Source organism: Argopecten irradians, chromosome 2, assembly GCF_041381155.1.
Source record: "Argopecten irradians isolate NY chromosome 2, Ai_NY, whole genome shotgun sequence".
Taxonomy (NCBI): Eukaryota; Metazoa; Mollusca; class Bivalvia; order Pectinida; family Pectinidae; genus Argopecten; species Argopecten irradians.
In genome coordinates this window covers 23,622,341-23,646,708 of record NC_091135.1, presented here as the reverse complement: position 1 = coordinate 23,646,708, position 24,368 = coordinate 23,622,341, and the positions used below count along the sequence as shown (strand labels likewise).

The window sequence follows — 24,368 nt, the reverse complement described above, 5'->3', positions numbered from 1 at the left end:
AAGTTTTATATTTCCAAAAAATAAAAACAAACTCCGCCCTTACGAAATATTTACATTAATGGAACAGGATTTTGCCTAAGAACAACAATCCCTTTTGTCCCTCATGTGAAACATCACGTACCACTCACATATTTTGTAACTTAAATCATTACTCGCCCCTCAAGTTTCTTAATGGACTGGTCTAGTCTTTAAAGTAGAAGAGACTCCATGTGTCTTTAGGGGTGATTGAGTTTTATATGTAACCACACGAGTTACTATTACTTACTCAGGCACCCATGCTCCGTATTCATTAAACAACCTGCCGAAGGATGCTGAGGAAAGAATGTCTCGGGAGGAAGACGCTGTCATTTGTGTGTCTTTGACTATCATACTATTATCGACACCCATAGGTTCTGTACATGGCGCTGAATTAAACAAAACATAAAAACCAATTACAGATAGCCTGTCTAAACCGGCTCCTTACCTTATTACCAGGTCGCTGTCTATTACGGTGTAATCATATGACATTTTAGATTATAAAGCATTTGAAACCTGAAGTATGTTGGTCCCGGATGTATGATAATACGGTTAAGACATGTTATGCTGTATAATGTATGGAACTGAATACAATATAGTTGTAATACCAAGACTATATATGTGGCGAAATTTAAATTATGATAAAAGTTATATTATTACCATAAATATATGCAATCGTATGTTACTTAAAACTGATAACGAAATTACAATTAAACGCCAATGAAATTGCTTGTTACAAGCGAAACAAGCAAAGTTGAGATTTGGACATTTAGGATATTACTTATGAGTATTGACAATCTCCAAGTCAATGTGAAGTTGACTGCACTGGCTTTTAAACCTATTTGGCAAGACAGACATATACCAACAGTGACAATTAGGATACCTTAAATGTCCCCTAGAAACGAGTAAGTGATGAAATAAAAATCACTGAGATCATAATTTATATTCTATCAAAACTGTAGTAAACTTTACACATATCATTTAAATACCTGTAGTTGTTGGTTTTCCATCAGGTCCCAAACCTGGTCCTGCTGTAGGCTTTCCGTCAGGTCCAACTCCAGGACCTGCGGTAGGCTTTCCATCGGGTCCTAAACCAGGTCCTGCTGTGGGCTGACCATCAGGCCCAACTCCCGGTCCTGCTGTTGGTTTTCCATCAGGACCTAAACCTGGTCCTGCTGTGGGCTGACCATTAGGTCCTAAACCTGGTCCTGCTGTGGGCTGACCATTGGGTCCTAAACCTGGTCCTGCTGTTGGCTGACCATCAGGCCCAACTCCCGGTCCTGCTGTAGGTTTTCCATCAGGACCTAAACCTGGTCCTGCTGTTGGCTGACCATCAGGCCCAACTCCCGGTCCTGCTGTTTGTTTTCCATCAGGACCTAAACCTGGTCCTGTTGTGGGCTGACCATTGGGTCCTACACCAGGTCCTGCTGTGGGCTGACCATTGGGTCCTACTCCTGGTCCTGCTGTTGGCTGACCGTTAGGTCCTACTCCAGGTCCTGCTGTAGGCTGACCATTGGGTCCTACTCCAGGTCCTGCAGTAGGCTTTCCGTTAAGTCCTAAACCTGGTCCAGCTGTGGGCTGACCATTGGGTCCTACTCCAGGTCCTGCGGTAGGCTTTCCATCGGGACCCAAACCTGGTCCAGCTGTGGGCTGACCATCAGGCCCAACTCCCGGTCCTGCTGTTGGTTTTCCATCAGGACCTAATCCTGGTCCTGCTGTGGGCTGACCATTGGTTCCTACTCCTGGCCCGGCTGTTGGTTGACCATTGGGTCCTACACCTGGTCCAGCAGTTGGTTGACCATTGGGACCAACACCTGGTCCTGCTGTTGGCTGACCATTTGGTCCTACACCTGGTCCTGCTGTGGGCTGACCATTAGGTCCTACTCCAGGTCCAGCGGTTGGTTGGCCATTGGGTCCTACTCCTGGTCCTGCGGTAGGCTTTCCATCGGGACCCAAACCTGGTCCAGCTGTGGGCTGACCATCAGGCCCAACTCCCGGTCCTGCTGTTGGTTTTCCATCAGGACCTAATCCTGGTCCTGCTGTGGGCTGACCATTGGTTCCTACTCCTGGCCCGGCTGTTGGTTGACCATTGGGTCCTACACCTGGTCCAGCAGTTGGTTGACCATTGGGACCAACACCTGGTCCTGCTGTTGGCTGACCATTTGGTCCTACACCTGGTCCTGCTGTTGGCTGACCATTAGGTCCTACTCCAGGTCCAGCGGTTGGTTGGCCATTGGGTCCTACTCCTGGTCCTGCGGTAGGCTTTCCATCGGGACCCAAACCTGGTCCAGCTGTGGGCTGACCATCAGGCCCAACTCCCGGTCCTGCTGTTGGTTTTCCATCAGGACCTAATCCTGGTCCTGCTGTGGGCTGACCATTGGTTCCTACTCCTGGCCCGGCTGTTGGCTGACCATTTGGTCCTACACCTGGTCCAGCAGTGGGCTGACCGTTTGGACCAACTCCTGGTCCTGCTGTGGGCTGACCATTGGGTCCTAACCCTGGTCCTGCTGTTGGCTGACCATTTGGTCCTACACCTGGTCCAGCAGTGGGCTGACCATTAGGTCCTATTCCAGGTCCAGCGGTTGGTTGGCCATTTGGTCCTTTTCCTGGTCCTGCTGTTGGACGACCATTTGCTCCTATACCTGGTCCAGCTGTGGGCTGACCATTTTGTCCTAGTCCTGGTCCTGCTGTGGGCTGACCATTGGGTCCTACTCCTGGTCCTGCTGTGGGCTGACCATTGGGTCCTACTCCAGGTCCTGATGTGGGCTGACCATTTGGTCCTACTCCAGGTCCAGCTGTGGGCTGACCATTGGGTCCAACTCCTGGTCCTGCTGTGGGTTGACCATTGGGTCCTGCTCCTGGTCCAGCTGTGGGTTGACCATTGGGTCCTACTCCTGGTCCAGCTGTGGGTTGACCATTTGGTCCTAATCCTGGTCCAGCTGTGGGCTGACCATTTGGTCCTAATCCTGGTCCAGCTATTAGAAATTTAAATAGAGCTAGTGAATTGTTGAATATGTTTAATGTGTGTCTTTGATATAAGGAAAATCACTATTATATTAATTGCTGATGTCTTCAAAAGTTAAGTAATTATAGAGAGAAATTAAAGCAAAGTAGTAAAGCGTTTACCAACTTCCCACAGAAATATAAAATGAATATTAACTTTTAGATGATGAACGCGTCATAAGCTTAGTATTAATCAGACGTAATAATGACATGGCCGTTAAGGCTTCAAAAATCTGTATTCAGATTCATTCTTGATATACAATTACTTAAAGATACATGATGTACCACGAACCATACAGTATTTCATGATCAACAACAAAACATATGGTTATATTGTTTTTAAGAACCTGAGTTATAGTTTCATATATATGAACCTATCCTAGGCTGAATATAATGGTTCGTCGTCATATATTTTATATATATTACATGACTCATGGATACTAAAAAAGTTTAAGCATTTTCGCCGAATGACATTATATTTTGACGTAATGGTTGTGACGTCACATTCACCGGAAGGTGAAACTAATCGATGGGAAATCGTTCTTTACTCACATCGTTTTAGTATTCCGAAATTAAGGTATTGAATATGTCAACCCTTGTGTGGACAATTGGAATGTCTATATAATAGACTGATGAATGTATAACCATGTTTATACTGTAAACGTACTTATTTTAGAAATAGTTATCTTTTTCGTACCGTCTTTAACGCGATATTCATATACAGCGCTAAATATTGTTATAGGGTATTACCTGGTATTGAGCCACAAAATTGTGCTAATTTATATCAGCACAAATAGATTATAATTACAGTTTTTCGCATTTGCGCTAAAATTTGACAGTGAAAAAATAAGTACGTTTTTACAGTAATATGATAAATTGATGGTTGTACATTCGTCCTGAAATGTAACTTCAATCATTGCATCACAAGATCAGTATTTAATGATCTTTACCTGTAGACAGTAGGGTCTTGTAACAGCTGAGGACATCAAATCGTAGAGATATGCCATCTTGCCATTCGCGGGGCTGTATACGGACAAAATTGGTGAGGATTTCTCTGTCAAATCGGGCTTTGACAGGTGTATTTTGGTCGTGACTTCCTACGAATACCATCTCCTCGGATGATCCGGTCTCGTGATACGGGGTGAAGGTGACCCCGTCGTCACTCACCATGACAACGTACTTGGTGACCCACTGAGGTGTCAAGGGGTTGCCCTGTATAACGACGCCGGAAATACGGGTAGGCTGTTTCAGATCTACTTGTACAAACTGTTGGTCGTCATTGTACCTGTAATACGTAGGTATAGAGAGACTTAGATAATGATACAATCAACATCACATCTAAATTCTAAATTCAAAATAATTGTCACCCCAAGACCAACTCATTTTTGTGACGACTTAATCATGTGGTAGTAATGTTCCTATGGCAGCGTCTTAGTGGCAACTCAGTTCGTGATTTTAAATCACCTGGGAAATACACGTAACTTTATTGCACGCTAATATTTACTTGTACAAACTGTTAGTTATAATCCTACCCAAGGAGCAGTTCCATACTAAAAACACTGGTAAATGATTCCCTTACTACCTATGTAGCAGTTCCATGATAAACATTGTGAAATGATTACCTTGCTACCTATGTAGCAGTTCCATGATAAACACTGGTAAATGATTACCTTGTTACCTATATGTAGCAGTTCCATGATAAACACTGGGAAATGATTACCTTGCTACCTATATGTAGCAGTTCCATGATAAACACTGGGAAATGATTACCTTACTACCTATGTAGCAGTTCCATGATAAACACTGGGAAATGATTACCTTACTACCTATGTAGCAGTTCCATGATAAACACTGGGAAATGATTACCTTGCTACCCATGCAGCAGTTCCCCGGAGTCGGGCCATGTTAGCATCTGTTGCAGCACCCTTTGATGAGGAAGAGTCAAGCTGATCATCCGTCACTTGGACAGGACTAGATACGCCGAGCTCATTGTCACATCCTAATGAAATATAGAATTAATGTAATGGTAAACTAAACATGTTTGTTTTTCAAATGTCTGTGTACAATAATAAAATATATTATATATCGGCCACGCTGTAACCACTATTTGTTGGAAGTAGGGAGGAGATGTGTGGTCAAATTTTAAGGCAGTTGAATATTTTGTTGTCAAGTTACATTAAGATTTTACAACCCGTTACTTATAGGACAATTAAATTGCACAAAATAATATTTATGGCATTATCGCGAATATATATGGCTTGTATTCAATTCCATGATTACAAAGTTAAATATAAATTAAATAAAATGTAAGTCTACCTTCACTTCCTGGTGTGTAAAAGCCATGCGTGGTCTGAAGAGTAACAACTGTGGTTTCGCCCAAAAGAGGGTTTGGAGTAAGTCCAGTAATGGGTTTTCCATCAGGTCCTAATCCTGGACCGGCTGTGGGATGACCATCGGGTCCTATTCCAGGTCCAGCTGTTGGTTTTCCATCAGGTCCCAAACCTGGTCCTGCTGTAGGTTTTCCATCGGGTCCTAATCCTGGACCGGCTGTCGGCTGACCATTGGGTCCTACACCTGGTCCAGCTGTTGGTTTTCCATCAGGTCCCAAACCTGGTCCTGCTGTGGGTTTTCCGTCGGGCCCTAATCCTGGTCCTGCTGTGGGCTTTCCATTGGGTCCTACACCTGGTCCAGCTGTGGGTTGACCATTGGGTCCTACTCCTGGACCAGCTGTTGGCTGACCATTAGGTCCTACTCCTGGTCCTGCTGTTGGCTGACCGTTGGGTCCTACTCCTGGTCCTGCTGTGGGCTGACCATTGGGTCCTACACCTGGTCCAGCTGTGGGCTGACCATTGGGTCCAAATCCTGGTCCTGCTGTTGGCTGACCATTGGGTCCTACGCCTGGTCCAGCTGTGGGCTGACCATCGGGTCCTACGCCTGGTCCAGCTGTGGGCTGACCATTGGGTCCAACTCCTGGTCCAGCAGTAGGCTGACCATTGGGTCCTACTCCTGGTCCAGCAGTGGGCTGCCCATTAGGTCCTACTCCTGGTCCTGCTGTGGGCTGACCATTGGGTCCTACGCCTGGTCCAGCTGTGGGCTGACCATTGGGTCCTACGCCTGGTCCAGCTGTGGGCTGCCCATTAGGTCCTACTCCTGGTCCAGCTGTGGGTTGACCATTGGGTCCTACGCCTGGACCAGCTGTGGGCTGACCATTTGGTCCTACTCCTGGTCCAGCTGTGGGCTGACCATTAGGTCCTACACCAGGTTGAGCTGTGGGCTGACAAGCATCATTACAATAAACACGAACTTCATAGTCAAGACATGTGGCAGTGTTTTGGTTGATGTCTTCGCATACCAAACCTCTGTTGATATCGCAGGACACGCCCATCTGACCAGCTTGATTCAATGGTGTATGTTGGTTTGTGACACGACACTCAATCTTTGAAGGGAATTCGCAGAAAGAGTATGCCAGACGCAGATTGCTCATGGTTTCATAGTCTCCTTTGCTGGACGCTGTTCTGATGTAGCTGTTCATCCATTCTGACCATTCACAAGAAGGCTTCATAGGATATGGTACTCCTGGCATTGGAGTTGGCAAAATCGGCTTTCCATCGGGGCCAATAACTGGAGCAGCTGTTGGCTGACCATTGGGTCCTACTCCTGGACCAGCTGATGGCTGACCATTAGGTCCTAGTCCTGGGCCAGCTGTGGGCTGACCATTATGGCCTAGTCCTGGGCCAGCTGTGGGCTGACCATTAGGTCCTACTCCTGGTCCTGCTGTGGGCTGACCATTAGGTCCTACTCCTGGTCCTGCTGTGGGCTGACCATTTGGGCCAACTCCTGGACCAGCTGTGGGCTGTCCATTTTGTCCGACTCCTGGAGCTGCTGTTGGCTTACCATCAGGTCCTAGTCCTGGACCAGCAGTAGGCTGGCCATTTGGCCCTAGTCCTGGACCAGCAGTAGGCTGGCCATTTGGCCCTAGACCTGGACCAGCAGTAGGCTGGCCATTAGGTCCTAATCCTGGAGCTGCCGTTGGAGCTTAAATATAGATTCAAAAATAAAATTTTCTGCAACTGTATATCAAATACATCTGGGGTCTAAGTAAATGTGTGGTCATATGTATCACAACAGGATTTCGATTCTACTACAAAATAATAATTGAATTAAGAACAACATTTTAATGAGGATTTTATAATATTTTATATTTTTGTCATATCTACTATTTTGCTCAACTTACCACAATCACAGTTGTAACGAACTTCATAGTCGTAGCATATTTCGCCATTTCGTTGGTATGCATTATTACACACCAGTCCAGACGCCAAGTCACAGGTAGCGCGCTGTCCTGCTTTATCTGCCATCGTGTTGGTACCGATAACCCTACACTGGATCTCTGTAATCATGTTAGCATCACAAAATGTGTATTTTTCTCTCAGCCCTTCCATGGTTTCAACATCTCCACGATTAAACGCTGTTGGCACGGCAATACTCATCCAACTTGTCCAGCCGTTTGCCACACATACTGGTGGCAGAACAGTTGGACCAGGAATAGTTGGTGTGGTCTTGTAATATCCGTCCTGGTGTGGCTTGGTGTATCCAGGGGCAGCGGTTGGGTTGCCGTTGCTGCCAGGTTGAGGATGAGCCGTTGGTTGACCAAACTGACTAGAGCCAGGTGCAGCAGTGGGGTGGCCATCAGGACCAAGCCCCGGCCCTGGGGTGGGGTTACCACTCTGTACTGTAGCTGGTCCTAGTGTTGTGCTACAGTAGCCGTTCCTCTTGATCTTGCCATTGTCACAAAAACTGGTAACAAATCAGACAAAACGATAAAACAATCAAACCAGAGACTTAATATACAAATGACCTCAAACTCTAACCATCAAAACATTGTATATAGACCTGATATGTTGTCAAAGTAAACTATTATGAAAAAAATTCTTGTATGATTTATTGTTGATATGGATGTAATCTAGACGGCAGACAAATAGCATGGAAACTCAAAAATACAATTACACGTGTTAAAAGTTTTCAACGCGTTTACCAATAATGAAAGAGGCATGTTCAGCACGGCAAAGGTGCAATCACTTCATATCTGAGAATAAGTAAAATCCAATTTATTCAAGTTTGTCAGATGTGATTTGTTAGACTATTTACTATAAATTGTTCAAATTTAAGCATGACAAATATTGGAGTATATATTGTTAGGTTTATTTAAGTTGCGTACACCTACCATATTTCACAGTCCGCCTGACAGACAGACCCGTCTGTGATGCGCTCGTTTTGTCTGTAGTCTTTGCCGTTAACGGTACACACTGTGGTATTACAGAATGCCTCTGGGATACAGGCCATTGGTTCGGTGGAGCTGTCGTATACCTGACCAGAGGGACAAGGCTCGATGTCACATCCCTCAACACAGTTCTGTTCCTGACAGTCGGACGTGATAGTGTCGTATACAAGGTGGTTATCACAGGTACGTTTAGGACACAGTGAAATACAAGGGTTGTATGTTTCACAGTCCTCACACTGAACGGCTGTTGAAACAAAACATACGTTGGAATGGTTAATATCATGTCACAATGAAAGTGAAAAAACATTTCTGCGACATACAGAATGAATTTAATTGTTTGGTTAAATTTAGGGCCGGATAAAACGCCATCACTTTGAGAAACTTTTTGTTTCGAATTTGTGTAAATATTTTCACAATTTTATTATATAAATAATATTGATTTCTTAAATTCTTAAATATAAATCAGTTATATAAATTGTTTCGCAATGGGTGTAAAATTGATAGATTGAAGTTCAAAATTAGAATAAAATACATACGACAGAGTTCTTCAGTTCTCCATTTGACTGGATATCCACTGATAGCACACTGGTGAGCGTAGGCAGCAATGGCTGTACATAGACATTCACAATCTCCACCCAAGTCACATGCGCACGTGTCAAAGATACACCTGTAAACAAATGGGGTTTATTGTCTCGTCTTTGTCCCATTCTTCGAATGGAAGTTTCCATATAAGAGATAAAAGCTGCTGCCTCTCAAAGCAACATAACAATGGTCTAAGTACACATGTCATCGACCATCAGCAGTAAGGCAAAATGTTTGTTTGATTAATAAACGTCCTATTAACAGCCAGGATCATGAAATGACGGCATGTTATGACGGTGTGTTGCGTGTATGACGTGCGTGGTACGTATTTCTTGTTGTGTTTTATTGTATTGTGGAACTTTTACTCTTTTTATAGTGCTATTTCACTGACGCATGCCGCCGAAGACAACAAGCAACACACCCCACCCGGTCACATCATAAGGTAACTGTCTTGTCCACAATTTCACCAGTATATATCAGTACAATGCTCGACTACATCTAACAGAAAAATACTGATTCTTCTGTTTCTGTTTTTATAGATAAAAATACCAGTTGTCCCTGGTATAGCACCTTAATTAGTAATTACTGACCTGTTTACGTAATCTTGAACTGGAACCTGGTGGTGACAGGCCTGGAATATACGAGACTGCAGGATGCTGCATTTCTGCTGGGCCCAAGGTTTACGGTGTGGGGCGGCCTCACACGTGTCTGTTATCACACCAGGGGCAGCACAGGCTTGACGCACCTTCCAGCTGTCAGCAAAGGTAGTGACTTTCACTGCTGGTGGACCGCCCTGAGGCATAGCGAAATCATCCAGCTGGTCTCCGTTGAAATTTCCGCACAGACCAACGACCTGTATCAGTAAATATTATATTCAATACGTAATTAGAGGCCATGATTTGTGAGTTGCTTTAATTGATTATCAAGTGAATTATTCAAAAGTTCCATCCTGAATGGAATAAGGCGACACACTGGTACCATTATAAAGCAATTGTTCTGAAACTCTATCACTTCTGAGTTCGAATCTCATGTGGGGCAATTGCCAGGTACTGAACGATGGGCAGTGGTTTTTCTCTGCGTACTTTTATTCACCAACAAACCTGGCACATCTTTAAATAGGCCTGAAATGGTAATAGGACGTTAAACAAAGGAAAACCAAAAGGCCCTACCTTGCCCTTGTGGATGGTGGCGAGTTTTAGGTACACACGAGTACCCCTATCCCACGTAAGTGTAATGCCACTGTCAGTGGAAATGATCACAAAGTTTCCAATCTCTTGTTTATGGAATGGTGAGTTGGAGTCCACATAGACGGCCTTCCCTCTTATCAGCTGTATCCTGAAGAAGTTTAGGCTTCCTGTCAAAGAAAGATCACCACATTCATTTTAGAGTATCAATAATATTTTATTATTTGCGAATGACAAATATGGTAAATAACAAAAACATTATTTTTCATATTTTTAATTATAAAAAAATTATAATAGATTTCCTAAATTGTTTTTCACTCACTCTTCTTTTTGTGCATATACAAAATTTGCATGCAGCGATATGTGGCATGGCAAGACTGGATGAACTTAGCACTTTGCATGGCTGAGGAATACAATCTTTCTTTCTGCAATTACATGGAAAACCTACTTGTACAGGTAATGTCATTTATCTAGATGTAATCAATTTTTCACAAGTAGCATAACTTACCTGGAACGCCTACTTCAAATGTGATCGATTTTGTGCAAGTAACGCCACTAGTTCCACAAGGAATATTCTCTGTGGTAATCTGGAACTGGTTAGGATTATCTGGGGAAGATTTTGCAAGAACATAGTCACAGTTGCCCTGGAACTCGTATGTTTTCCCATCAAATGTGTGGTAATGCGAGTCACCATAGGCGCTACAAACGGCAGGACAGTCCTTATTCTCACAGACCCACTTTGTGCTGGTACATGTACTACAAGGCAATGAAGGTGACATCATATTAATGGTAGGGCGTCAAATGATAAAAATGAGAAAAAAAAGTTCACATGATGAACATTGAACAGTAATCGGGTTACTCATATCAAGACATTGTTTAAGCCCACTGACAATTTTTGTTCTCTCGTTCTTTTTTCTCTTGTCTCTTCTTTTCTGACAAATTTAAATTTACAAAATTAATTTTCCAGTTAATAAAGTGAGTGATTGTTATAAAATCACTAAAATATGTAGTTTTGTATTTCATTTTTATAAAATAATGAGTATGTCGAAATAGAACATCGATGTCAAAATTTTATTATGTATACATACAAAGTAGTTATTATTACTGTTGCCACTTAAATAGAAAAAAAAATCTAAAAATTTGAAAACGCACATTATATTACTAAAATAACAATTAATACTATAACTAGAAAACTTGAAAGAAATTTTTGACGAAATACCAAATACGAACCATTGGTTGCAGTCCATGACCATGGTCTCTCCCTCTCGGTAGGCTTTGCCGCCGTGATGACACGGACAGTCGCCTGCGAGGATACAGTTTTCACCCTCCCGGACGTATCCAGGTTTACAGCGACAGCCAGGTTGGCAGTCCTTAGGTGTAGGACAGGTCGGTGGCGAGGCCATATTCTGACAGGTCACTGGACAGTCGGACGCACAACTGGTGTACTCTTCATCGTCTGGACATGGTGAGGAGATGTTAGCCACCATAACATTGGGAGATGGCAGCTGACAATCCCAGTGAGCATTACGACAAGTGCTATAAAGACAACATCTTATATTGACTTATAATTACGAACAAAGATGGAAACTAACCATCCCTCATGTACAATATAAATAAAACAGGACACATGATTATATGTTGAAGTATATAGCCAATATAATTAAAGTGAAGCTGAAAGGTATAATACGACTTATATTTACCAGAATTATATTAGTACATTTAAATACCAAAACTTTGTTTTAGAAATCGATACCTGAACAAGAGAGACACAAAACAAGCAAGGTTATATAGATGCACTGGATAAACAAAAATTATCTGTATTATCAAAGTTCAATAACTGCGCTGTTTATCATTATCAGTCATTGAGAATTTGTGTAGGCTTACCAAATCTTGTCCTCCATCATAACTACTTTGCCTGGCTCCAACTGGCGGTCACCAAATACGCATGGACACTGGTCAATGGTCACACATTCATCTTTGTCATTGAGCGCCTGACCGGCTGGACATCCACAACCTTCAGCACACTCCTGGGACTGTACACAGTTTGGAAACTTACCGATGACATCACAGGAACGCTGGCACTCATTAGGACAGACCTGGTACTCCTGGCCTCCCGTACAGGGTAGCACTAGAACAGACATTCATGTAACATTCAGCTTCCCATAATGGCGCACATCTAATAATGTAATAATACATTTATGTGTTCTTACAGTTACAAACGAAACTTTTAGATATGTAGCTGTCCTCTCCCATCTAAACTTCTTTCGACCACCCCTTAGTTTTGGAATTATATACTTACGTCACCACACCTTCTCCAAATTCAATCATATAGTATACCATTAAACTACCTATCACTGTAGCATCCCAATCAAATTAAAACATATCAAATGAATGTGAGGATTACTTCTTAAACAATGGCAAATAGGACAAATATTCTATTTTCCATGATAGATCAATAGCACAGATTTGGACACTAAAATAGCTATTCTAACTTGCTAAGTAGTATGTTCCTTTCTTGTATACTCCTATATTTTTTGTAGTTTGTACCTACCACATTCGGATACATTGAGACGCCATGGAATGGAGACCCCTGACGTGGCACATCGCTGAGCGTAGCTGCCCAGGATTGGACATAGACAGTCTTTGATGTTATCCTGACATTGGCACATATCAAATGTACAGTCCTGTAGATCCACTGTGTAATCCACAATACTATGGCACGCTGAAAAGGACAGAAATATTCTTATGTCACGTGTTATTTTTTTCCTTCTTATTTTGAAGTTCGCATATCAAAAACGCCTCTTTAACCATACAACTGTTTTCTGGCATTGTCTGAATGTCCTACTAAATCTATCTTGTTGTGTTAGGCATTGACATTAATTCGTATTTAGAAATGATCAAAAGATAATGTTCTTAATTTTGATGAAAACCTTTAACTAAGCAATATTTATTTTAAACGCTTAAGTTATAAGATAAATCGGCTATATAATCTTTGGCTTATACAATGAAACAGATTTTGTCTATGTTAAAAAGGTGCATTTTTTCTTCTGAATCGCATAAAATAATACTAATATTTGATGACACTGATCGTGGATTTCTGGGTATTTAACGAGAGCATGGTCATGATAATCAGTTACTTACGTTTAAATACCTCTCCTGATAGATAGGAGCAGTAGTGTTCAGCCTTCACTTTATTCTGGGCATTCTCATCGCAGGAATTTACCACCTCCCCAACGTCTTTACACGTAGGTCGCACCTTCCATCTATTTCCGAAGTTTGCTGGCGATGTCTCAATATCGCCCTCTCGTGTCAAAAAGTCATTAGACTGTTTGAAGTCGTATGTACCACAGAGACCCTGGGTTCTGTTGACAAAGGTTGTTGGTACCGTGATATAGGCTCGTGTCTTACCGTCCCAGAGTATAGAAACACCATTGTCCAGAATTGCCTGCAAGATTTATATATTTCTTAACATGGCATATAACAAGAATGTGTTTTCATGTAGTATTCAGTTGTTTGGTAAAATTTTACAGACCCACTCATTTTCCCTGAAATAGATCTTGAGTTTGAGTGGCAGATAAAAATGTTATGGCCATGAATGTATTTCTACTTTTCGGCAGTTTTAGAAAATGTTAAAAACCTACCTTGATGAAGAGGCCGTTGAGACGAATCACGTCAATGCCGTCTCCTTTGTAGGGAAGAACCGAGGTGGTGACACCGTCTATGGTAAGAACATGTTGGAAACCCAAAGTAATCGTGTGTCCACCATACTCAATAGTGACTGACTTGGTACAGGACGCAACACCATGGCCGCAGTGCTCGTTTTGGGCTAAGACATTGAAGTTTGTCGATTCCTTTATCAAATAATATGTACATTCACCCATGAAGTCATATCGCTTGCCATCAAATGTCATGTAGTGAGGGTCACCCGTAGCAGAACAGGTGGCCGAACATTTCTTTGTAGTACAGTCCCAGGCTCCATTTTTACATGTGCTGAAAGCATTGTATAAAAGACTCTATAATAGTACCTCTATACAATATATGATGGCAACATGTCTATGATCACATATCAGGACATAAATCATCGCCATTTCCTTTCTTGTAATATCTCAAAGTTCTTGAAATGAACTTTGATATCATTCCAATATCATCTTAGTTCATATTTTCACTTTTATTGTACCTTGATCATCATCTTTACAATGAGGCATGGAATTAACTTCAAATGAAATTATTACTAAATATGTCTAAACAATGAAAAGTATTCACCATTGATTGCATTCTTTCTTGATGGTCTCTCCTGGCTGATGGAGGTGCTCGCCGTGTTTACAGGGGCACTGGTCGACAGTTACACATGTATCGCCGGATATGACCATGTTATCCGGACAGAAGCAGCCATCAATACATGTTGTATCGGTGCATGTTGTCATGCTGGAACCACATGACCTCGAACATGTACTTCCGCACTCTTTATGAATGAAGTTTCCGGGACATTGGACAGCTGTATGAAAATATACCGGAATATAACCTTTCATATCTTCTTTATAGTGATAACTCCATACATTTCCTACACAAATTATTGTCTTCTACTGTACAAGCTTTGTAATTTAGGCAAATGATCGACAAGGGTATGCTTTATAGAGAAGTATACAACAAGCTTATACATACGACATAGTTGGTTGGTCCTCCACGACAGTTTGATACTGGCTTCCATACAGGCCCGACTGTAGGCCTCAAAACTGTTACAGGTACAAGACTGAATACCATTCTGGCAGCAGTCACTCTTACAGGCCTCCAGATAGGGCTGGGGGTCCACCGTCTAGGGTTAAAGAATAATCGTGCTGATAGATAATTGTTTTAAAGATGTATAATGATTATCAATTTGTAATCGTATCGTAGGTAGTGCTCTACAGTGACTGTGAAATCAATTTACAATAGTAACCGATCAGTGGTTATCAGATAGTTCGTCATAATCCGTTTTCTCACCATGTATCGTATGAATAGTACTGCCTTGCATGTTTTGCAGACATTGTTCTATCAAATACCCCCAAAAGTAAAGATTAAATTATCATATTAGGAAAGCTTTACTTACTGCGTGACAAGCCTGGAATGCAGATCCCATGATTGCTGAGCAGGTGGACTGGGCTTGTGTCGCGTCCGCAGAACTACACATCTGTTGTGGGACATCAGGACAGGTTCCTGGAATAATCAAGGCAATGATTCGTGCATTTATTACTCATGATGTTTAAATACAAATGCACCAAAAACAAATAAAATTAATTTTGATCTAAGATATGAAACGGATTGTTAGTAACACCAGAAAAAAATATGCTTCTCTCTTTTAGGTTGTGATCAACTTCACTCTATCTTAGTATTAAATGAACAATGACAGGAGACAAACTGACAAAATGAAGCATTGCATATTTCAAACTGCATACCAGCCCCAAGTGCAGATCTCTTCCATGTGGTAGCAAAACTGGCAGCGGAGGAGACAACTTTTCCAGAGTCAGTGAAGAAATCGTTTGATGGGTCCCCATCGAATTTACCACAAAGTCCACAAGTGTTACCACGGTGATCTGAGGTAACTGCCATGAACACTGACTCTCGTCCATCCCAACGTAACATGTACCCGAGGTTACTTCTGATGATGATATAAGCACCGAGCTTCTCAAAAACATGTCCGTTTCTAGACATCGGCAGTGTCATTAGGGATCCATCCCAGAATATTGCTGGCCCGGCTGCCTCCCTTTTCAGTGATACCTTCACATTCCCGAAATATACATCCACCTGCCTAGTGCATGGTGAGCCTGGGGAACATGACCTATCGTTGATGACGTGGATGTTGAACGTGTTAGCGGCACAGTCTTTCAGTAACACATACTCGCACTGACCCTGATAGGAGTAGACCTTTCGGTCGAATGTTCTGTAGTGATCCTGACCCCAGGCTACACACGTGGCGTCGTACGACGTGGAGTGAGTGGGTGGGGTGCCTGTCGGGGTGCCAGCTGAGGGGAGTCCTGCACTCCCCGGGGAAGAAGAACCGCTGTCAACTGTAACAAAGTTAAAGACATGATTAACATGCTACTATAGCTTCAATGCAAGTGAGTTTTTTTTATTCTTAGCAAACAAATACTCAAAATATAAACTTTTCAAAGTACCGCATCTCTAATTACTATGCGCTTTTTGAATTGAATTTATTTCACTAATAATATTTACTCTTTTAAACTAAAACTTGACAGATCTCCCTAGTACACCTTTAAGGCGAAGTAAGAATGTGTCACTTTACCAATTTCACAGCGGAGTCCCTTCCATCCTTTGTTACATGCACAGGTTTCTGGCATGACACAGGAACCACCATTTTCACACCCCTGTGAGCAGACAGCTGTAATAGACAAACACTTATTACTTTGTAAGTTTATTGAATTACAATGAAAAAAGGGAAGCTTCTGTCATTTTTTCAACATTATCCTTTTAGAATTCGAATTTTTAAATGATTTCGAAGTTCTCATTCAGTCAGTATCAATAAAGGGTACACATAATGACAGAATGTCACATTCATATGGATATTTAATAAAATGCTTTACGCACGAGATTCATTTAGTGAATAAAGTTTAACACTATAACATTCCCTTCAATGCTCATTTAAATTTAAAAAACGCGCATCATATCTCATGATTTAATCTTACGAAAATTTCCTCCAACAACATCTTTATTGTATATTTTGACTTGTGCCTCGCTTGATTTCAAATAAAAAAAGGTATAAATATATAATGCTGTAGTATTTGATATCTCGGTTATTATGTATTACATCATATTTCTAAATAAGCAAAACACATATCTTTCACAGCGATATCTTTATTCACCATGTCATATCCTTTGACTTAACTTTCGTTTTGCATAGTTATTACATAATGAAGGCGTTTACTTTCGTTTTGAATTGTAATTACACAGCGAAGGCCTTTGTCTGCGTGATTACTAATAGTCTACATCGATACTTTAGATAACTTCATACAGGTGACAAAGTATGTAAATTTCAACACTAAATGGAAGTATGTTCTTATTTACTGAAGATATTGATCTAAATTTATATAACTGAAATATACCATGAGGTTATAATTGTTTAAATCATTTTGTTTTGCGTACGCCTGCTGATAGGGGTTATGTTATATAAGTTGAAAATAAAAACATTTTTAGGAAATAAACAATAAAAGGCGTTTGCAACTGGGAACGTAATGCTTCGTACATTCCAAAATATACAAAATATACAGCATCACTCTTCTTTGAATTTTATCAATTACAAATTAAAGGACCATACTCGTTACTTATATTCTTTGTAATGCCTATAAAGCTTTAGTTGTTAAATTTTCATGGAAAAAATGGCGCAAAAAAGAGAAATAACACAACTGGGACCTGGCCAAATATTAATGGTTTTGATTTAAACGAAGAAAAAATACTCGAAAACAGAGAAAAAAAAACAAACAAACAGACGCAAAAGAAACAAACAAAAGGATATACATACACCTGAAAGTATCACAAACCAGCAAATTAAACCCTATGAAAAAATTAAAATGTCATCAAAATCGATTGGAATATAAAAATTGCACTCACGTATGCATATTGGGATTGATGGTTTTTCCCCCGGTGCCAGCGGAGCCTCTCCCGGTGGAGGAAAATATAACCCCGTGGCAGAGTCGCATTCCCGCTCTACGAAAGCCACATCACTTTCGAATTTATATCCATCATCACAACGAGCTGTGCAGGTACTGTTGATAAAATAAATCATTGTTTTGAAAAATCACCACTTTGATGTCCAATCAAATTCAAATACTGTATTTCAGAGAAAATGATATTCAATTGCTTTCATTCTTGCACACATGTGATTAGAAAATGTGATTTTATGTAGAATTGCATTTGAATATGATATTACAATAAATGTAACACTATTCAAATAATATCTTACGATAAAAAAAGAGAATGCGTGTAATTCAGTGTAATTTGGATTTTATATACATTGATGTCGAACCTGATTCCTTTTTTTTATTTCATTTTATTCGTTTCTTTATTTTCTATGCGTTCTTTTGTAGCAAACAATCCATACATATTATTTTGGGACTTTCAACTGGCGGATCACGAAGTAAAATCTAGCATTAAGTACCTCGGCAAGGACACCGGGTTGTAATACACCTTTCGATTCACATTTAAAGATTGATGTAACTTACTAAAATGGAATGTTGTCGCCACAGTTAATGTTTCCGTTAGTCGGGGCCTGCAGAGGTTGACAAGCACCAGCGCCTGGAAATAAGAAAGTGACTCCATATTAATACCTCTAGAACAAACAGTAATTAAAAGGAAATGAAGCAATTCCGTGAACCGACATGTATAATTTAACTGAGAGCGCATCTCACCTATTTCGCGTAACTTAATTACAAATTAAAGAAATCTTGAACCCCATATAAAAGAGAATTTCCACATATTATCAACAGGACATTTGCCTTCACTCCTGGGAAAAATTCTATTATTGAGAGTTTTACAGATTAAAAAAAATGCGTTACCTTGTAAACTTTCAATACATGCTAATACTTAATTATTTTTATTCATTATGTGTTTTAAAAAATGATTATAATTTACGTTATAAATTTCAGTATCTACACAAAATGATATCTATATTTGCGGCGAGTAAAATTGAGCACCAGAATATAAGCTTTTCGTTATTTTTCGGGAAAACGTATATGTTTAATACATAGATATGGCACGAATCCCGATCCTCCCATTGATTCTATGTATTACCATACTATCATATCCGATGGGTAGGGATTTGTTTCAGGCCCTTGTGATAAATATGGTGTATTACAATTGTATAACGTGACTTAGAATATTGACACCAGTGGTAAAGTTCAACTTCCTGGTGTAAACTTGGATCTTTTCTAACTTTCACTTTTGTAACTTTTCCGAAATGTCATTCCCCGGGACCCGATCGTTCCCTATCATTCGCCACTATCCACCAATCCGCGTAGGCGTTAGATGGCTTATTGAATCACCAGTCACATACCCCACTATCTGGAGCCCATTGATCCCTGCATTGAGAACCTAATCGTGGATTTTCGACTGCAATTTATTCTTACTGATGGCATTCAACATTTTTGTCATGTAAAATAAAGAATGAAAATAAAATCGGATACGTGCACTTTGGCAACTGTCCCGATTCCGCCAATGTCAGAGCCCTATGGGGTCTCTGGCAGTCGTATTATCAGGATCACTGAAAGCCAGTCACAGGACTTATCATGGCATCACGGGTAGGATAAAATGAAAAATGATTCCAGCTTTAAATTGGTCTTTTATATAGGTAGTCGAGTCAGACGATAGGAAACCTCATCGTCGGTGCTTTTGGCTCTGAACAGCCGAGGCTATGTCAATAACACCGATGTACAGTATGTGTACGTATTTACAGACTAAAGTAGATAAGGCTGAAGTCTAAACATAACACTACACAGCGATTTGGTAAGAACTTATACCGTATTTCAATGCAATCTTCTTTCAAGATAAAAGAAAATAAATAATTGTCTTTTTGTCAATTTCAATTGTGACAATTTGAATAAACGTGTTTTTATTTGCCAAAGGTCAATTTAAAAGGGGTATCAAAACTGTATGACCTTTAAAGCTATATGTGTTATTTCTAAATTATTTAAGGAAATTAATAATGAGATTTGAAAACTATATGATCATTGTATCCTCCCCTACCGGAGTTCTTGTTGATTATCTTTGAGCTATTCCGCTGCTATCTTCACACAACTATGATTAATATATACACAAAGAATTTGAAGAAGAAAAACCCTTGGAAAGTCCTGATTTATAATGCCACTAAACCCTATGACAATGGTAAGATAAGCCAATGTCCCCAGTAAATCCAAACACATCCTATGTCTACGTCAATGCTGCGTTGTGATCAGTCACAACAATTGGATCTTTTTCCTGTGCATCAACCACCGTGATCCTTTAATTCTTAACTAAACATTTAATTACAGGTCGTCAGGGCAACCATAGAGAGATTACCAACAGGTAGACATATCTTTTTTGCTTTTATTTCTAGCCCTACTTACTTTTGGCGGATATTATTTTGATAGATAACGACCATAAATTTTATCTAAAACTAGTATTTGACTGTGAGTGATAAACTCGCATATACGCACAATGTTTCCATTGTCTTATGACAAGAACAGCTTGTTAAAAATTAAAATTTATACATACCTGCGCCGGGGCCGAAAGGGTCCGAGAAAGGGTCGAAAGCTGAAAAAGACATAAGCAGATCGGAAATAAAAGTCTTTTTTCGAACAATACGATGGTAACAAATTCATTATGAATATATATGACGGTAAGTATTTTATCAAAGAGGTACGAGTATAACAAATAAAGGGGAGGGTCCCTATTGAACATTATGATACAGTTTAGGATTTTTGTTCTAAATGTTGTTTATTTGTCTTCCATAATAATACAAAAAAAATCTACTTTAAGCCTAGAATTTTTTTTTTATATAAATGCATGTGCAGAATTATTGAATCTATCAAGATAATGAATTCAATTGATTTAATTACGTTAATATGTAAATTAGTGATCATGATTATTATATATTTATCAACGACACAGAATTGTATTTTCTATTCATGATTTTATCAATAATTATGGTATCCAACCTGTTGGTTACGCATTTTATAACCATTTCTGTCGCGTCACCGCAATGAAAAATAAGGAACCCCGCATGATAAAAATTACATATGTGATTATCATTGCTGGACAATACAAGAGTAACCACATGAAAATTAAGAAAAAAGTGAGATAGATGTACATACCTTGTCTTTTAGATCTCTTTGCTCTGAAAATAAGACACAACAGTGAAACATATATAGCATGATATAAAACTTAAAATGCCAAAAATAATATTTTTATTATCCTTTATAATAGTTAAGGTATAGAATGAAAATAGAAATAATACTTCTTTTGTGTGAAAACATACAACTGATGAAGCAGCCAATACACAATCAAAAGCGAATATAACTATGAACGGTGAAAAGTCTAATGACAGATCGCTGTACTTATGTAATTAGTAATAAAACCAGTGGATACTCTGCTGAAGAGCCTCAAACACAGATGTGTATTCTTTGAAAGAACCGGGTTTTCTACAAGAGGCAGAATACCCGAACCACAGCAGTCATTCAATCTTTATTATATCATATAAATAAAAACATTATTAGCAACATAAAATCAGTATTTTGTGTTCTAGTTCCATAGGACTATATGTATGAAAACTTATTTCAAATATCCCATGGTTTGGGCACAAGAGTAAAAAACATCAAGCATGCCATTTGCTCTCAAACATCAGCCATTAATGCAAATTGATAAAGTTTACAATAGCTCTGGGGTTCGAATTAAAATAAGGCTGTAATAATTTATTTCCAATATATCACATAAAACCATATAGAATTTACACTTTTTATTAATTTGATGTAATTGATTGGTCAAATGATAACAAGTACTCGTGAGCATCAGAAAACGTCAAACAGCTTAAAAGAAATTATAAGTTGAAGGTTATAAAAATCATTGTATAACCTATCTTCTGAAATAAGAAGCTCAACGTTAAGAGCGATTGTTTTGGTCATTAAAGTGTCTTTGCAGTAATATTTAGGATTAAAGTCACTGCCTGTCAGAAAGATTGTTGCATGACATTAGATGACTTTCCTCCAACGTCCAGAACACAGTAACACCCACGTTGTTTCGGAGGTTATGACAGCTAATATACCTATATATGAACCAAATGCCTCGATTCTTCATACAGAGCATAACTACATTATTGAGACTATTTTGCGTCATCAAATGCAATGAACTAAGAGCATTCTTCACATTCTGCTCCTCTTTGCTTCAATGCATAAAAACGTACTGGATTAGCTGTCTTTGTGTTAATTTTTTCGAGGTTAAGTCAAAAGATCCACAATTATAATTCAATTTCATATTTTACACTCATTTCTATTGGTTAATGGTTTGAGGTTGTTTTCCATAGAATAAAAGAAATTGCACGTCGATTATTATGACATCATACACGAAGAACGTTTTCGCAGAAAATTTTAAAAGCGGAACACTCATTGGTCAATTTTAACTTTTGGCTAAGAAATAAATGTGTTTGATTGTAAAACAAAATAAAAATACGCAAATCAATGCCTAATTAGTACCTTAGTATGCATATCAATAAATTTTAAAATTTTGAAATATCTTGTCAGAATATGTAATATGCGTAACAATTTTATATCGAATATGGTTTATTTTCAAATGTTTGGACAGTAAATTTTAATATATGACGACAGGATTTATATTTCATTGATAGACTATAATAAAGCATTTGATTCAAACGTACTGCAAATAGAAGCTAGCGTGATCAAGTTCTGTCATTTACTCTAACGCTATTTAACTGATTGGTGGGCAATTTGAATAAATCCCGCGTGTGAAGGATGTCGAAACCTTGTCAAGATGATTCAACTCTAGATGATAACATTGTGATAGAAAGTCAAAGGAAAAGTTTGCCTTGTTGACGAAAAAGTATTTATACTATATAGATTTATGATAAAGCTATCTTACAAATTATCTTAGATCTACAGTAAATTGATATGGGATTATGATGATATTATGACTTGAAAAAACAAAGTGTACATGCATTAATGTTAGAATATCAAATAGAATGTTGTAAAACGTATAATTTCCCCCTTTACTTTTATTGAAAAGCAAAATGAAAAAAAAATGTTAACCTCTTGTTATATTTCAGAAATATAGACGCCCAAATGAAATGAAAACCTCCAGAAACTGCAACTAACGAACGCGAAATGAAAATCCAATGAAAGACATTCTTACCTTGCGTCCACAAGAGATCCGGTGAGGGCTAGTGCAATACACACTGTCCCCAGTAGGGCACTGGGCGCCATGGTATGGCCCCTAAAACAACTACTATGAAAAAAGCACTTCACGAAAATGTTTTACACAAAATAGTTGCGGTAACTTCGGGGAAATCACAAGGCCGTATACTGGTACTGTCGAAAGGACCCCTTTGGAAAATAGTTCGGAGTTTGGGACATTTATTGAAAGTTGGTTTGTTCACGTGATCAATCGCTTGAATTCTGATTGGTTGCAATGACATTCGATTTGTGTAGCATTGATTTGGGATTGTAAGGGTTGAGATAACATTAAATGGACCTTTGTTAGTTTTGTATCTCCGGGACGGATATAGGTTTCATAATGTCGTGCCTTTTAATTTACCTTTAGAACCAAATTGATAAATGTTTCAAGTAGTAGACTTCATAAGTTTGGTTTATATTCATAATTTCTAAAGCTAATGGATTAAGATATATTTAATTCAGGAATCTGTCAAATCTGAATATACCTCTAATGGATTAAATTAAATGATACCCGACAAATATGGAGACGCATTCACATATCTATCAGAGATAAGGTTAAATAACAGAAAATGATTACGTACACACTTCAATTCATTGCTTCTTGTGGTGAAATCGGTAATTTTTATGTAAGGTTTGAAATTGCATCATGGGTTTTTTTCAAAATTGTGTTGATGTTGTCTTTTTTCAAAATTTCTTAGAGGTCAATTAGTGGAACTTAGACCAATAAAATTAATTTTGATAATACTCTTCTTCGAATATATTGTTCTGAGAGACATATTATCGTAACAAGAGCCCAGTCTCTTGTTGAATAAAAGTTATATCGTTACTAACACAAAAGGTGATAAGTGTAACGAGTTATCATCGACACATTGTAAATAAACAAACATCTGTTTCATTAAGTAATATGGATTCAGACGTGGTGAGCGTTTCATCTATACCTTGTTGTATCTTTATCATCAACTGGTTTTCCGTGAGGTTATACACCAGATTTTACCCAGGTTTGTATCGTGTGTGTCGTCGATGTAATCAGGACAGCTTACTCTTCAGGAGTATAGATGGTTCTACTTTTACGTCTGTCATTTGCGGTATACGTACTTTTCAAAGATACTATTTTGTTGTAAATATTCGTTTGTTTTAATGTTCTTTGACACGAATTTGTCTTATTTTTCATTCATATTTGTTTTAAATTTCAGCGGTAATATAACGTAAACAAATTGATCAGTTATTGTTCTTTTCTATCTGTTAAAGTTTGTACTGGTATAAGCAAAATGCCGTTTATTTCGTCAATACAAAACAGTTTTGTCGTATCACTTTATTATACTTTGTTGTTTTTGTATAATAATACATTTTCTCATGCATATCGAACAAATTAAAGCA

The 24,368-nt window shown here is 39.2% G+C and overlaps 1 protein-coding gene across 1 annotated transcript in view; it reads right to left on the bottom strand.

Moving 5' to 3' along the window:
- The window catches only part of LOC138314867 (mucin-19-like), a 61,030-nt gene extending 37,904 nt beyond the window's left edge, over positions 1 to 23,126 (bottom strand). Inside the window, exons 1-26 of the mRNA XM_069255462.1 lie at positions 22,951 to 23,126; positions 20,904 to 20,926; positions 20,305 to 20,343; positions 18,279 to 18,351; positions 17,668 to 17,822; positions 16,346 to 16,441; positions 15,498 to 16,109; positions 15,152 to 15,258; positions 14,728 to 14,878; positions 14,329 to 14,560; positions 13,707 to 14,055; positions 13,207 to 13,510; positions 12,617 to 12,787; positions 11,950 to 12,193; positions 11,296 to 11,601; positions 10,574 to 10,821; positions 10,051 to 10,235; positions 9,472 to 9,734; positions 8,836 to 8,966; positions 8,243 to 8,543; positions 7,253 to 7,815; positions 5,335 to 7,053; positions 4,885 to 5,017; positions 3,969 to 4,303; positions 1,005 to 2,990; positions 266 to 404 (exon numbers count right to left, since the gene is read on the bottom strand). Coding sequence (XP_069111563.1) covers positions 266 to 404; positions 1,005 to 2,990; positions 3,969 to 4,303; positions 4,885 to 5,017; positions 5,335 to 7,053; positions 7,253 to 7,815; positions 8,243 to 8,543; positions 8,836 to 8,966; positions 9,472 to 9,734; positions 10,051 to 10,235; positions 10,574 to 10,821; positions 11,296 to 11,601; positions 11,950 to 12,193; positions 12,617 to 12,787; positions 13,207 to 13,510; positions 13,707 to 14,055; positions 14,329 to 14,560; positions 14,728 to 14,878; positions 15,152 to 15,258; positions 15,498 to 16,109; positions 16,346 to 16,441; positions 17,668 to 17,822; positions 18,279 to 18,351; positions 20,305 to 20,343; positions 20,904 to 20,926; positions 22,951 to 23,021 — 8,936 coding nt within the window. The 5' untranslated portion in view covers positions 23,022 to 23,126. The remainder of the gene's footprint in view (positions 1 to 265; positions 405 to 1,004; positions 2,991 to 3,968; positions 4,304 to 4,884; positions 5,018 to 5,334; positions 7,054 to 7,252; positions 7,816 to 8,242; positions 8,544 to 8,835; positions 8,967 to 9,471; positions 9,735 to 10,050; positions 10,236 to 10,573; positions 10,822 to 11,295; positions 11,602 to 11,949; positions 12,194 to 12,616; positions 12,788 to 13,206; positions 13,511 to 13,706; positions 14,056 to 14,328; positions 14,561 to 14,727; positions 14,879 to 15,151; positions 15,259 to 15,497; positions 16,110 to 16,345; positions 16,442 to 17,667; positions 17,823 to 18,278; positions 18,352 to 20,304; positions 20,344 to 20,903; positions 20,927 to 22,950) is intronic.
- Positions 23,127 to 24,368: the final 1,242 nt, after the last annotated feature.